This window comes from Ips typographus, linkage group LG2 (assembly GCF_016097725.1).
Source record: "Ips typographus isolate SLU linkage group LG2, UJ_Ityp_2.0, whole genome shotgun sequence".
NCBI classification, from domain to species: domain Eukaryota; kingdom Metazoa; phylum Arthropoda; class Insecta; order Coleoptera; family Curculionidae; genus Ips; species Ips typographus.
The window spans coordinates 5,205,671-5,222,494 of NC_138423.1; the positions used below are offsets into that span (position 1 = coordinate 5,205,671).

At 33.5% G+C, this 16,824-nt stretch overlaps 1 protein-coding gene across 6 annotated transcripts in view; it reads left to right on the forward strand.

The window, feature by feature from the left end:
* Ogdh (oxoglutarate dehydrogenase Nc73EF) overlaps positions 1-16,824 on the forward strand; it is a 53,495-nt gene that overhangs the window by 33,149 nt on the left and 3,522 nt on the right. For 3 of the 6 annotated variants that reach the window (XM_081973054.1, XM_081973053.1, XM_081973055.1), the window contains 5 exons: positions 8,505-8,700; positions 8,800-8,879; positions 13,013-13,176; positions 13,244-13,398; positions 13,578-13,667. In XM_081973054.1, coding sequence (XP_081829180.1) covers positions 8,505-8,700; positions 8,800-8,879; positions 13,013-13,176; positions 13,244-13,398; positions 13,578-13,667 — 685 coding nt within the window. The remainder of the gene's footprint in view (positions 1-8,504; positions 8,701-8,799; positions 8,880-13,012; positions 13,177-13,243; positions 13,399-13,577; positions 13,668-16,824) is intronic. The other 3 variants (XM_081973057.1, XM_081973056.1, XM_081973058.1) reach the window with 1 other exon arrangement.

Below are 16,824 nucleotides of genomic sequence, written 5' to 3' on the forward strand. Positions count from 1 at the left end.
GCAGTTAATTCTTAACCTTTGTAAATATTTTCAATTGGGAAAAACCAATTGAGGACCTTTAGAAGCTTTATCATCTGTTCAGGAAAAAAATACGAAATTTTAAGACCTTACATATTCTTACTGATGTATTTTTTTGATACTAGAAGGTTGTAGCTGCTTTGAAAATTTTCCGCAAAACTGTTTATTCGATTCGGAAAAAGCAAGCAAGTAATCTTATGATTTCCTCACCTAGAAAACGTAAATCGAGATGTTATCGACGGGCCAAGACCACTGATTTATCTGAAAGCATTAAAATGAATGTTCGAAATACATTATATGATATGTACAGTGTGCTGCATTTTCGATGGTTTTACGGGGTACAGAGAAAACGGTAATAGATAGAAAAAAAGTAGCATTCGTGTTCTGATCTCTTTTTCTGAGCTGAGATGACTGGCGAAGAGTGGGCTGCGCAAACTTCTTTTGTTTCAAAGATACGGGAGGCTTTTGAAAATTGGTCATTTTGGAACCTCCTCTGTATTTCATTTGCTATTAAAGTTATCAAAGAAGCAAAAACGGTTTTCGGTAGAAGTTTTGACGTAGAATCCAATGACGTAGTCAGTTTTTTTCTATTGCGTTTAGTTTCTGACATATGACAGTAAGTTATATTTTTTTAAATGGAACCCCCTATATATTTTTAGTTCATTTAATTCTGTTGATTTTTACTTTTTCAACGGTGTATTAAAACATATAAGTTTGTAAACGTTAATCTTGGTAATTAAAAAAAAGCGTTTCCTTAACAAAAAAGTGCTAAATAATATGTATAAAAATACCCACAGTCGAAACAAAATTTGGCTATGTTCATATTAACATGTTACATGTCGTTTATAAACAGTTTTTTCAACTTCTACCTTAAAAATAGTAGAAAATAGAAATGGCCACTTTTCTTATTAAAGTGACGGTAGAACTGTTTGTAACTTAGATTTTTAATAAGATTTATTAAAAATATTTAATTTTCTGATGTGTTAGTTTATATGATTTCCGATTTTGTTTGGTATTTTAGATACTGGCCTTTTTTTAGCTTAGCAAAGGTTTTTTTTTTAAATAACAGGATTAACCTCTACAAACTTATATGTTGTAATACACCGTTGAAAAGGTAAAAATAAACAGAATTAAATGACGTAAAAATATATAGGATGTTCCATTTAAAAAAATGTAACTTACTGTCATATGTCGACGTATGAAACTAAACGGAATAGAAAAAAACTGACTACGCCATTGGATTCTACATGAAAACTTCTACCGGGAACTGTTCTTCCTTTTTTGATAACTTTAAGAGCAACTGAAATACAGAAGAGGTTCAAAAATTAACAATTTTTGAAAACCCCCCGTATCTTTGAAACAAAAGAAGTTTGCGCCGCCCACTTTTCGCCACTCATCTCAGCTCAGAAAAAGAGATCAGAACACGTATGCTACTTTTTTTCTATCTATTACCGTTTTCTCAGTACTCCGTAAAACCATCGAAAATGCAGCACCCTGTACAAGGATAGTATGTTAATAATAGTAAAATATATCTACTTTTGTAAGAAACATCTATTAGCATTTCATTGTTTCCAGAGACTGAGATTTTTGGGTTGCATTATAGATTTTTCATAAAAATTTCTTCAAACATATTAATGATAAAGTCATAGAAAAAATAAAATAAGCGTCTAAAATGTTTTCCAGCGAGTTTAAAATAAAATTAGTGGATTGCAACCTGAAAATGAGATATGAGATACTACAGCATCACTCAGAATGTCTTATTGAATTTTTAATTTGTTGTATTTATTTTAGAGAAACATGTAACCATTCAGAACCTAAATCAAGAGCTTAAAGTTAAAGAAATACTACATATTGGTAATACATCTCTGCGAATTTTGGTAAATAAATTAGGTTTCAAGTTTAGACGGAATTCTATGATCCAAACGGAGACTTCTCATAAATAAAAAATGTTATTTCGGTCAAGATATTTTGGATTTGCTGTGGTAAAGGTTGTTTTAGTGCAAATTTGCAGGCAAAGATCTCTACTTTCTGACTGACAATACCCGCAAAATTTTAAACGTGACGAAGCTTTAGACACGCCCTTTTCTATAATATGAACACAACAGGGTCCTAATTCTTGAAAGCAGCGAGCCGAACTCTTATTAGAAATGTTGATAGAATGTGACAAAAGAACCTGACAATCACAGGTTTCTGTCACATTCTCAATGTGTTTCTCTTAGTAACTCCCTTCCTTCATTTCAAGAATACACACCCTGGTTTGTTGACGAAAACTTGATTTGATTCATATGATTATAAATGACGCAGCCTTCGTGACGCACGGGTAAACTCACTCCGCGAGAACAGTATGTAAAATTTGGGTCATGTTTGGTTTCATTGACAAAACGTGTGTTTTTTGGGTTTCTTGGATCCCAAATAGTGGGAGACGGCCATAAGCTCAGGAAATTCGGAAAATCGCATATTTTGAGCCAAAATTTGCCCTATATTTTAGCAGTGAATAGAAATTTCCGATGTTTTTGTCAATGTGAGGTTTTAGGATGGTTAGGGGACCTCAACCCACTATTGTGGTTGGGTTTCCTAACCCATAACCTACTTAAATTAGGCCATTTTAAGCCAATTTTTCCCATTTCAAGGAGTTTTTCGACATTTTTTTTTAATTTTTATTTTTTTATCAGGGCTGAATAAAAGGACGATGGAAGAAAAAGAATTGCCCGACATCGATGGGCTTGGCTAAAATATCAAAAACGATCGTAAATTTACCTAAAAAATATGGACTTTTACGATTTTTACCGATTTTGGAATTTTTGCTATAACCAAATTCAATAACTAGTAGTTTACATCAACAAAAGGAGAAATAAGAAATAAAAAATAAAGAAATTGCCTCACAGAGCCACTAAATACTGAAGGCGAACTCTCTAACGAATAGCAAGGAAATTTCTTTGCTATCATAAAAAAACCCTTCTCTATCATAATATATGGTACTCTCTACGTTTCAATTGGCGAAGATCGGCACTCAACGTAGCTATTCGGGTTGTGTAAAATAGAAAGACCAAATGAGGTCTTGCTATGATTTTATCTCTCTTGCGGCTATGAAATTTTGTATTTGTCAATCTTTCTTTTCCGTCGTCTTCTAAAATTCAAATGTTTTGTTTTTTAACCTTTATGCCCGTCAGTGTCAACATTGTGTCAATAAGGTTGTGTTGGGGACCAATTGATTGTGTTTGCACCCCCCTTTCTTTGTTTTTGAGTTTTTAGTTAAAGTGTTAATGCATCTATTAGTTATTGTTTTTGAGGTGTAAGCTGTTCATTATGGAATGGTTGTGTTATGGCTATATGCGTTCCATCAACACATCCTAAAGTCCCATCCTACTTTCTTCACAAAATGCATAAAAATTGGTAGCATGTTTACAAGCAACAAAAAAACAACAAAAATGGCAACAAAACGGATTATTTTAGAATGTAAACTTTGAAATATATGATTAATTACTGAAAAAGAAAGTAAAAAACGTAGAATTATTCAAATTATTGTCATTGATACTTGTCATTAACCCTGAATACGACGAAACAAGTAAAAGCCCTAGATTTATTACTAGAAATTAGTCAATGTTTTTAGGACCGATAAGTTCCCGTTTTCTGTTGACGGTGTCAGCCGAATGTGATAGAAAACAGCTTAGAGAGTACCAACAGTTAATAGAAAGAAATTTTCTTTCTTGTCTATTTCTATGCGTTTTCTATTTCCTACATCGTTACGGAGTTCGCCTTCTGTTCACGCGGTGTGAGTTTACCCGTGCGTCACGAAGGCTACGTCATTTATAATCATATGAATCAAATCAAGTTTTCGTCAACAAACCTGTTGTCTTCATATTATAGAAAAGGGCGTGTCTAAAGCTTAGTCACGTTTAAAATTTTGCGTGTATTGTCAGTCAGAAAGTAGAGATCTTTGGCTGCAAACTTGCACTAAAACAACCTTATACCAAAGCAAATCAAAAATAACGTTTTTTATTTATGAGAAGTCTCCGTTTGGATCATAGAATTCCGTCTAAATTTTGAAACCTACTTTATTTACCAAAATTCGCAGAGATGTATCACCAATATGTAGTATTTCTTTAACTTTAAGCTCTTGATTTAGGTTCTGGATGGTTACATGTTTCTCTAAAATAAATACAACAAATTAAAAATTTAATAAGACATTCTGAGTGATGCTGTAGTATCTCATATCTCATTTTAGACGCATATATTTTATTTTTTCTATGACTTTATTATTAATATGTTTGAAGACATTTTTATGAAAAATCTATAATGCAACCCAAAAATCTCAGTCTCTGGAAACAATGAAATGTTAATAGATGTTTCTTACAAAAGTAGATATATTTTACTATTATTAACATACTATCGTTGTACATATCATATAATGTATTTCGAACATCCATTTTAATGCTTTCAGATAAATCAGTGGTCTTGACCCGTCGATAACATCTCGATTTAGGTTTTCTAGGTGAGGAAATCATAAGATTACTTGCTTGCTTTTTCCGAATCGAATAAACAGTTTTGCGGAAAATTTTCAAAGCAGCTGCAACCTTCTAGTATCAAAAAAAATACATCAGTAAGAATATGTAAGGTCTTAAAATTTCTTATTTTCTTCCTGAACAGATGATAAACCTTCTAAAGGTCCTCCATTGGTTTTTTCCAATTCAAAATATTCACAAAGTTTAAGAATTAACTGCTGGGCTTGTCTGTGGAGGATTTTTCCAGGCATTTTCTAAAAAAATACTGTAATAGTAAGTAATTACGAATTTAGGAAAAACCAAATGGCTAAATAAAAACCATAATAGACACTCCCACTTTTTTTTCAAAACAGGTTAGTAATTGTGCCAATTTTGGTTAGATCGTGACAGCCGACATAAAAAAAATAAAAATATTAATAATAATATTATGAAAGTACTTACGGAATGTTAAAAGCGTAGAAACAATAGCTCTTAAAAGAACTGTGGTGGTGTGGTAAATAGAAAACTTTATAAATGATTAACAACACAAAGAAACGGAAAAGAATTAATAGTAAACAAATCAAATAAATTTCGATGGTTTTCAAACTAACAATGACTGAAATAGAAGCGCTAATCAGTAAATGTTTCTTTGGGAGACATTCACTTAGATATTTACCCTTTCTGTCCGACTAAAAGGTAAACATTGACCACCCTGTAGATTTTTTTCATTTTCTGTCTCTGGGCTTTTCAACCATGTAGTATTATCTAACTGAGGACAAAAGGTCACATCAGCAAACCTTTCATTATTGTTTAGACTACCGTTTTGCTGAAAAATTCACTATTTTTATGAAATATTTAAGAAACGGTGCAAGATAGGTATAGGGAAGTATTAATAATAATTACTATAGCCTTCTTGCGAGGAATTCAAAAATGAAACAGGGTGTAATCATCGATTTGCATGCAAAGATTAAACTTGCATGCAAGTTGATGTTACCACGTGCAAAATTGAATTTACTGGCACACCAGTTAGTTAGTTAGTTAGGCAATATATTTCATATTTGTTACATAAAGAGATAACAAAAAGAAACTTCATCAATAGGTCCATAACAGGCCACATACAAGATGCTTTACGTGTTTGTACAAAATGTTACACTACCTATATACAGGGTAATTCAAATTCGACCCTCACCATTGGGATCTCGGAAACTATAAGAGATACGAGAAAGTTTAAATTGGGGCAAAGTTGCGCAATGTAAAGCTCAACCAAATGCAGTTTTAAAAATTTCGATTTTCCGAGTACTTCCGAAGATATCCGAAAAAAACTGAAAATTTGATTTTTTGTTTTTATTTATTTCTAATCTTATTTGAAGAGATATTCCACTACTAAAAGCACCTTTTCATTGCCACTTTTTCTCAGCTATTCGATGATGGATTCAAATTTGCCACACGACGTTTCGTTTTTTGGCAGCCATCATCAATTTTCTTTTTTCTTATGGGCGCCATATTGGATTTTTAGCTCACCAAATAGTACGTTTTATTCTGATTTTAGTGATGTATAATAACTTATGATTTGCTTCATAAATAACAAAATAATTCAATAAAAACTATTTTTACTTTAGTTATTGGCTTTGAGTTAATGGGCCGTTTCATAAAATGTCATTATTTGACAGTACTTGTCAAACACGATAATTCGGACGATCATTAGAGCTTTTAGAGATTTTTACCTTAGTTAGCTTTGAGTTAATGAGACGTTTTATGAAGATTACTTGGTAGTACTTGTCACACGCAATTGACCTGAACATACTTAGTCACAAAGGTGTACACGTGACTTAAACCGGTTTATTCACGAAGAGCTTAGGCCACTCGCTACGCTTGTGGACCTAATTGTTCTTTTCGTGAATAAAAAATGGTTTAAGTCACTTGCTGTATTACTAACTATTAAATCACTCTGAATGACATTCGCCTATTTACAGATGTAAACAAACAAACATCAATGTTACATCTACGGGGAGCGGTGCAAATTTAATAGAACTGTAATTTTAGTTTTTTTTTTAATATAAAAAGTCGAAATTTAATAAAATACTGTATAAGACACGTGACTTAAACCGGTTTATTCACTCGAATAAATATGAATGAATAAAAAATGGTTTGTCACTTACTGTATAAATAACTATAAACTTGCACTTAACATTATAAAAAATTGAAATTTGGCAAAAAATGAAGTTCCTAAAATAATGATCTTTCTCTTGGAAACATAAATAAGCCTTTTAAGTTAGAGATAATGCTAACAAATTTCTTTTTCTGATTAACCTAAATAGTTCAGCAATGCTTGTATAATAATAACATTTTCTGCGGGGATTTCTTTTCTAGATACATTTTTAACTATGATTGACGTCCTAATGATCGTCCGAATTATCGTGTTTGACAAGTACTGTCAAATAATGACATTTTATAAAACGGCCCATTAACTCAAAGCCAATAACTAAAGTAAAAATAGTTTTTATTGAATTATTTTGTTATTTATGAAGCAAATCATAAGTTATTATACATCACTAAAATCAGAATAAAACGTACTATTTGGTGGGCTAAAAATCCAATATGGCGCCCATAAGAAAAAAGCAAGTTGATGATGACTGACAGAAAACGAAACGTCGTGTGGCAAATTTGAATCCATCATCGAATAGCTAGGAAAAAGTGGCAATGAAAAAATGCTTTTAGTTTTAGGATATCTCTTCAAATAAGGTTAGAAATAAATAAAAACAAAAAATCAAATTTTCAGTTTTTTTCGGATATCTTCGGAAGTACTCGGAAAATCAAAATTTTTAAAACAGCATTTTGTTGTGCTTTAAATTGCGCAACTTTGCCCCAATTTAAACTTTCTCGTATCTCTTATGGTTTCTGAAATCCCAATGGTGAGGGTCGAATTTGAATTACCCTGTATACATTGTTAAAATCATATTAATAATAAAAAAAAAGTTCTAAAGTTAACTATAGGTATTTTTACATATTCATGTAGTCATCCAGAGTATATGGCTCTAGGTTAATAAGCAATTTTCTAATTTTTTTTTTTTAAATACTGATATGCCTTTTTGTTGACTAACTTGTTGAGGTAGCTTGTTAAACAATTTTACGCACATATATTCTGGACTTTTTTCGCTCAGGTTCAGTCTGTGCCTAGGGTAACAAAAATATTCAGATCTTGTGTTGTAGTTTTGATGCGATCTTAATTGTTGGAAAAGATGTTTGTTTCTATACAGAAACATGAGGCATTCAAAAATATATAATGCATACACTGTCAGAATTCCCAATTGCCTGAAAACATTTCTACATGATTGGTTAAAGTCCATTTTTTTAACTATCCTAATAACCCTCTTCTGAGCAACAAAACAATCCTGAATACCTGCACTTCTACCCCAAAAAATTATTCCATATTTTAATATGGATTCGTAATTTGCAAAATATAATATTTTCATACTTTTCTCACCCATATACTTGCTAATCACTCTAATGCCATAACAGACGGAGTTTAATTTTTTAATTAATTTATTCACGTGAAAAGACCAATCCAAATGCTGATCCACCCACAGACCCAAGAACTTTGTATTCTCTGTTACAGGAAAGCTGTCTGGTTCGAAATAGTAGTACATTAGTCTTTTGAACGTTTATGATTAGACGATTTTTGGCAAACCATTTACTTACTGTCTCCATAAGGTGATTGGTGTCTGTTGAGAGTTGACAAAAATTGCCGTTCGTAATTAACAGACTAGTATCATCTGCATAATTAATTATTTCTTGCTTAGGACTTTGTATCTGAGAACAGATGTCAAAGATGAAAATTACAAACAGGAGTTCCAGTTTCTATTGGCGCAAGTAAATCGTATATGCGTATGTGTAAACTCTCCTTTATTCCAATTTTTCGAGATTTTCCAATGGCCGCTTACGCTTCCATTACAAATAAATACAATAATAAACTTACGTAGTGTCATCATTATTTTTTTGTTTTAGGTCAAGGACCGGAACATTCAAGCGCCCGTTTGGAACGATTCCTTCAAATGTCATCTGACGATCCAGACTATTTCCCACCCGAAACTGAAGATTTTGCCGTTCGTCAACTACACGACATCAACTGGATCATTGCTAATTGCACCACGCCCGCTAATTTGTTCCATTTGTTGAGAAGACAGATCGCTTTGCCGTTCAGGTATTATTTTTACTTAGCTTTATATGTTGTATCATCAACTTATTTTGTCTAAAAGGTTAGTCAACTTTATATTTGGTAATTGGTGTATTTTGTTTTCAGAAAGCCTCTTGTTGTTATGACCCCCAAAAGTTTGTTGAGACATCCCGAAGCCAGAAGTTCGTTTGATGATATGATTGAAGGTAAGTTATGCCATTTATTGATAACTTTAACTGAAAGTTGTGTCTAAATTAAGAGTACCTAGTCGCCGGATTTATTGAAGGAACACTTTTCTATTGACGTTCATAAAAAACTTTTATAATAAAAACAGGTTCATAGAATCACTAAAAAAATATCAGCAAATGTGTGAAAATAATCTGAATTTAAGTTATTAGGTTTTGTGTATAACTTTCGAAAGAGTTCGAAAGCAAACAACAGCTGACCGATTATTCACAGTGATCTGGATTCTAGCTTATTCTAATGGGCTATTGTTATTTGTTATGTCTGTTAATTCATAAAAATAATCAATTTTTGTATCTCCAACAGTTCTCTAGACAATTTAAAAATAAGAATGAAAGAAATCACTTGATTTTGAGCTATATTTTCAGAAAAACATCACAGCAATTATTACTTTGGTAACGAGGTTAGCTTAAGAGTGATTTTAAAACAACTTGTTATACACTAAACACTAAAAAAATTATAGTCTTTGTTCGGTGACTTCTGACTGTTGCGTCACATTCCTCATCTCGTTTTATTAGACAAAGATCGAATAAAAATGTGTGTTTTATAGCAACATACTACTTTAACATTTCAAGAATTGATTTAAATTACCAGAAGCCTCTAGAACCGTTTTGGGAGTACCAAAGACCTCTAAATGCTACTGAGAACTTTCTGAAAACTTCCAGAACCCTCTACAACTGTTGTGAACTTTCCCCAAAACCATTTTAAATTGCCAGAGGCCTCTAAGATCAGTTTGACAGTTCCATAGACCTCTAAGTGCTATTGAGAACCTTCTAAAAAAAGCTTTTCCAGACTTGTTTTAAACAGTCAGAGGCCTCTAGGACCGTTTTGAAAGTTCCATAGACCTCTAAATGCTATTGAGAACTTTCTGAAAAGTTCCAGAGACCTCTACAACTGTCTTAAACTTTTCCAGACTTGTTTTAATTTGTCAGAGGCCTGTAAGAGCGTTTTGAGTATGCCAAAGATTTCCAAATGCTATTGAGAACTTTCTGAAAAGTTCCAGAGACATCTCTCAACTGTCTTGAACTTTCCCAGAGTTGTTTTAAATTGTCAGAGGCCTCTAGGACCATTTTGACAGTTCCATAGACCTCTAAATGCTATTGAGAATTTTCTGAAAAGTTCCAGAGACCTCTACAACTGTCTTGAACTTTCCCAGAGTTGTTTTAAATTGTCAGAGGCCTCTAGGACCATTTTGACAGTTCCATAGACCTCTAAATGCTATTGAGAACTTTATGAAAAGTTCCAGAGACCTCTACAACTGTCTTGAACTTTCTCAGGACACTTTTAAATTGCCAGAGGCCTCTAGGACCATTTTGAAAGTTCCATAGACCTCTAAATGCTATTGAGAACTTTCTGAAAAGTTCCAGAGACCTCTACAACTATCTTAAACTTTTCCAGACTTGTTTTAATTTGTCAGAGGCCTCTAGGACCATTTTGAAAGTTCCATAGACCTCTAAATGCTATTGAGAACTTTCTGAAAAGTTCCAGAGACCTCTACAACTGTCTTGAACTTTCTCAGAACACTTTTAAATTGCCAGAGGCCTCTAGGACCATTTTGAAAGTTCCATAGACCTCTAAATGCTATTGAGAACTTTCTGAAAAGTTCCAGAGACCTCTACAACTGTCTTGAACTTTCTCAGGACACTTTTAAATTGCCAGAGGCCTCTAGGACCATTTTGAAAGTTCCATAGACCTCTAAATGCTATTGAGAACTTTCTGAAAAGTTCGAGAGACCTCTACAACTGTCTTAAACTTTTCCAGACTTGTTTTAATTTGTCAGAGGCCTCTAGGACCATTTTGACAGTTCCATAGACCTCCAAATGCTACTGAGAACTTTCTGAAAAGTTCCAGAGACCTCTACAACTGTCTTAAACTTTTCCAGACTTGTTTTAATTTGTCAGAGGCCTCTAGGACCATTTTGAAAGTTCCATAGACCTCTAAATGCTATTGAGAACTTTCTGAAAAGTTCCAGAGACCTCTACAACTGTCTTGAACTTTCTCAGAACACTTTTAAATTGCCAGAGGCCTCTAGGACCATTTTGAAAGTTCCATAGACCTCTAAATGCTATTGAGAACTTTCTGAAAAGTTCCAGAGACCTCTACAACTGTCTTAAACTTTTCCAGACTTGTTTTAATTTGTCAGAGGCCTCTAGGACCATTTTGACAGTTCCATAGACCTCCAAATGCTACTGAGAACTTTCTGAAAAGTTCCAGAGACCTCTACAACTGTCTTGAACTTTCTCAGAACACTTTTAAATTGCCAGAGGCCTCTAGGACCATTTTGAAAGTTCCATAGACCTCTAAATGCTATTGAGAACTTTCTGAAAAGTTCCAGAGACCTCTACAACTGTCTTGAACTTTCTCAGGACACTTTTAAATTGCCAGAGGCCTCTAGGACCATTTTGAAAGTTCCATAGACCTCTAAATGCTATTGAGAACTTTCTGAAAAGTTCCAGAGACCTCTAAAACTGTCTTGAACTTTCTCAGAACACTTTTAAATTGCCAGAGGCCTCTAGGACCATTTTGAAAGTTCCATAGACCTCTAAATGCTATTGAGAACTTTCTGAAAAGTTCCAGAGACCTCTACAACTGTCTTGAACTTTCTCAGAACACTTTTAAATTGCTAGAGGCCTCTAGGACCATTTTGAAAGTTCCATAGACCTCTAAATGCTATTGAGAACTTTCTGAAAAGTTCCAGAGACCTCTACAACTGTCTTAAACTTTTCCAGACTTGTTTTAATTTGTCAGAGGCCTCTAGGACCATTTTGACAGTTCCATAGACCTCTAAATGCTATTGAGAACTTTCTGAAAAGTTCCAGAGACCTCTACAACTGTCTTGAACTTTCTCAGAACACTTTTAAATTGCCAGAGGCCTCTAGGACCATTTTGAAAGTTCCATAGACCTCTAAATGCTATTGAGAACTTTCTGAAAAGTTCCAGAGACCTCTACAACTGTCTTGAACTTTCTCAGGACACTTTTAAATTGCCAGAGGCCTCTAGGACCATTTTGAAAGTTCCATAGACCTCTAAATGCTATTGAGAACTTTCTGAAAAGTTCCAGAGACCTCTACAACTGTCTTGAACTTTCTCAGAACACTTTTAAATTGCCAGAGGCCTCTAGGACCATTTTGAAAGTTCCATAGACTTCTAAATGCTATTGAGAACTTTCTGAAAAGTTCCAGAGACCTCTACAACTGTCTTGAACTTTCTCAGAACACTTTTAAATTGCCAGAGGCCTCTAGGACCATTTTGAAAGTTCCATAGACCTCTAAATGCTATTGAGAACTTTCTGAAAAGTTCCAGAGACCTCTACAACTGTCTTAAACTTTTCCAGACTTGTTTTAATTTGTCAGAGGCCTCTAGGACCATTTTGACAGTTCCATAGACCTCCAAATGCTACTGAGAACTTTCTGAAAAGTTCCGGAGACCTCTACAACTGTCTTGAACTTTCTCAGGACAGTTTTAAATTGCCAGAGGCCTCTAGGACCATTTTGAAAGTTCCATAGACCTCTAAATGCTATTGAGAACTTTCTTATAAGTGCCAGAAGCCCCAACAACTGTCTTAAACTTTACCAGACTTTAATTTGTCAGAGCCCTCTAGGAACGTTTTGAGTGTGCCAAAGATTTCCAAATGCTACTGAGAACTTTCTGAAAAGTTCCAGGACCCACTACAATTGTCTTGAACTTTCCAAATGGAAAAACACAAATGTATCAATGTTGCCAAATGTTAAAACAGTACATGTAATGCCATAGCATTTTTAAACTGCAAACGCAAAAACACGTCGGTAATAATTTTTAATATAAGTTGTTTAAAAAACGATTTTTGGTTTTTTACGATTACTCACTATTTCCACACTCGCCACATAATACAAGAACAAATAATATTAAGTTAAGAAAATTACCAAAAATAGAAGCAACCTAAACTAACAGTTTCTGAGTAGTTGGGAATTCCGAAACAACTTTTTAAGAGAACCATATAAGAGTGTTATTAAAATTGATATTTTAATTTCTTTACGAACTGTATAATACATTAAATAAGATTTTACAGCAAAGTAATTAATTGGAATAAATGACAGTAATAATATTTGTTCTCCAGGAACCGAGTTCAGAAGAATAATCCCCGATGAAGGTAAGGCATCTCAGAATGCCAGTGGCGTGAAGAAACTCATCTTCTGCTCCGGAAAAGTGTATTACGACTTGATCAAGGCCAACAGAGAGCTGGGAATTGATGATAAAATTGCCGTTACACGTGTTGAACAGGTAAGAGCGAATTACAATTGACTTCTATTCAAAACCTGTTGTAATCTTCCATGAACCATTATTTCAGTTGACTCCTTTCCCATTCGATTTGATTAAACAAGAATGCGACAAATATCCAAACGCCCAAATCGCCTGGGCTCAAGAAGAGCACAAAAACCAAGGTGGATGGACTTACGTTAAGCCCAGATTCGAAACCACTTTGGCTGGCCAAAGAGATGTCATGTAAGTAAACTTGCCCATTACTAATTTTCATCGTTTAAGGTAATTTACCCGCAGGTATCGAATTGAAACTTGGTGTATGTGAAGATATGATTTTTTCAAAGCAAAACTTAGCTTTACTTGTTGGCTGTTTTGAAACGACTTGTGTAATCTAATTTGTTTTTTTTTCTCGTGTGTTCTAGTCCGAGTAAAAAAAGTTGGTTCAGTAGGTTCTTTGGTAAAGATGATGAGCCAAAACCGCAGGAGGCGAAACCTGACGCAAGAGTTGTCAGGTAAAAATCATATCTTCATTTACAGTTATTTATGTTAACTCTAAAGCACCTAGCGCTTCGTATTTTGCTAGCATTCTGTGGCTGTACGTTCTAGCGCTATGTAGCTTTGTTTTTGCTTGTTTCTAGCTGTTCTATGGTCTGTACTATGTTGGGAATTTAATAGTTGTTCCTAAAACAGTGTGATTGAAATTTATATTTTAAATAACAGTTTATTATTTCCATGACTAATTGTTTTCAAAGACTCTCACGTTCAGAATGTGTCTGAAGACTAAATTGCAGGATTTCTTTTGAAATTATACATAGAAGTAATTGTATAATCATGTGGACATGCACTTTTACCATTTCAAGATGAGTTTAGATTAATTCGTAAAGAGAAACTGCAATCATCAAAGACACTCTCTTTATCCTGATACCTTTTGCATTACAGAGTTAGTAGCTTAATTACGCTCTGTCCTAGGAGAACAGTGACATATTGAAATTCACGTACGTCTTAGATTGGTTCTCAAGATTTTCTTTGATTCTTTGTGGTTGCCAGATTGAGCGTTTTTTTCCGGCGATTTAAAAAGCTTTGTTTTTGTTGAACCAGATATTTTTAAAGTGTCGTTGTAGAGCATTTATCTCCTACAAATTAAGGAAAAGAGTCTGGTATTATTAATATCTTTTTTATGAGAGTATTACTCCATCAAATCTCACATAAAACATACTAAAATGCATACAATACATACGTTAATAACTAACTAACGGAAGGACTATTTTAACGTAACAGCAACTAGCTCTGGGACGGACTTTATCTTGGTTTTTGTGTCAGTATTTTAATGGATCTTTAGATTAGGGTGTTTTGTTAAGGTCAACAACCCTATTTTATGTATACAACATTCTAAAGCTTCGTTTAGATTACTTTTTCTGTCAAATTAACCCTTACTTAACTGAATTTGGTTTCTTTGTACTGAACAACTTAGAAGTAGTTTCAGAGAAGGTTAAGCGTGCAAAAAAATCTAAATTCTGTCACATTCCACTACCGTTTCTTGCTTGCTTTCGGAAGAATGCTTCTGCAACATTTATAGGCCTCTTTAAACATTACTAGATTTTTTGCAATGTTTTTACACATTCTAGAAAGTTTCTAGTCCTTTTCCAACAGTCGTTAGACCTTTTTCAACATTTTTAGACATTCTGTAAAGTTACTAGACCTTTTGCAACATTTTTACATCTTCTGCAATTCATCTCGGCCTTTTTAAACATTTCTAGGACTTATTGAAGATTTGGAGAATTTTTAGACATTCTGCAACATTTCCAGATCTTTTTGAATGTTTTTAGAGTTACTGAAACATTTCTAGACTTTCTTCGAAATTTCTAGGCCTTATTCAACATTGCTAGAGACCCTTTCCAACATTTGTAGACATTTTGCAAAGTTTCTAAGCATTTTTCTACATTTGCTAGTCCTTTAGTAACATTTCTAGATCGCACTAAAGGTTTCGAAATATTGTTTAGTGTTTTTAGACATTCTGCAATATTTACAGGCCATTTTGAATGTTTTTATAGTTACTGAAACATTTCTAGACTTTCTTCGAAATTTCTAAGCCTTATTCAACATTGCTAGAGACCCTTTCCAACATTTGTAGACATTTTGCCAAGTTTCTAAGCATTTTTCAACATTTGCTACTCCTTTGGTAACATTTCTAGATCGCACTGAAGCTTTCGAAACATTGTTTAGTATTTTTAGACATTTTGCAATATTTCCAGGCCATTTTGAATGTTTTTAGAGCTACTGAAACATTTTTAGACTTTCTTCGAAATTTCTAGGCCTTATTCAACTTTGCTAGACCCTTTCCAAAATTTGTAGCCATTTTGCAAAGTTTCTAAGCATTTTTCAACATTTGTTAGTCCTTTGGTAACATTTCTAGATCGCACTAAAGGTTTCGAAATATAGTTTAGTGTTTTTAGACATTCTGCAATATTTCCAGGCCATTTTGAATGTTTTTAGAGTTACTGAAACATTTCTAGACTTTCTGCGAAATTTCTAGGCCTTATTAAGCTTATTGCTAGACCCTTTGCAACATTTGTAGACATTTTGCAAGGTTTCTAAGTTTCGAAATTTCTAGGCCTTATTCAACATTGCTAGACCCTTTGCAACCTTTGTAGACATTTTGCAAAGTTTCTAAGCCCTGTTCAACATTTGCTAGTCCTTTGGCAACATTTCTAGATCGCACTGAAAGTTTCGAAATATTGTTTAGTATTTTTAGACATTCTGCATCATTTCCTTTCCTTTTTGAATGTTTTTAGAGCTAGTGAAACATTTGTAGACCTTCTGCGAAATTTCTAGGCTTTATTAAACATTTTTGCAATGTTCCTAAACCTTTTTCAACATTTGCTAGTCCTGTGGCAATATTTCTAGATCTCACTGAAGGTTTCGAAACATTGTTTAGTATTTTTAGACATTCTGCAACATTTCTAGGCCTTATTAAACATTGCTAGACCCTTTGCAACATTTGTAGACATTTTGCAAGGTTTCTAAACCTTTTTCAACATTTGTTAGTTCTTTGGCAACATTTCTAGATCGCATTGAAGCTTTCGAAACATTGTTTAGTATTTTTAGACATTCTGCAATATTTTCAGGCCATTTTGAATGTTTTTAGAGTTACTGAAACATTTCTAGATCTTCTGCGAAATTTCTAGGCCTTATTCAACATTGCTAGAGACCCTTTCCAACATTTGTAGACATTTTGCCAAGTTTCTAAGCATTTTTCAACATTTGCTACTCCTTTGGTAACATTTCTAGATCGCACTGAAGCTTTCGAAACATTGTTTAGTATTTTTAGACATTTTGCAATATTTCCAGGCCATTTTGAATGTTTTTAGAGTTACTGAAACATTTTTAGACTTTCTTCGAAATTTCTAGGCCTTATTCAACTTTGCTAGACCCTTTCCAAAATTTGTAGCCATTTTGCAAAGTTTCTAAGCATTTTTCAACATTTGTTAGTCCTTTGGTAACATTTCTAGATCGCACTAAAGGTTTCGAAATATAGTTTAGTGTTTTTAGACATTCTGCAATATTTCCAGGCCATTTTGAATGTTTTTAGAGTTACTGAAACATTTCTAGACTTTCTGCGAAATTTCTAGGCCTTATTAAGCTTATTGCTAGACCCTTTGCAACATTTGT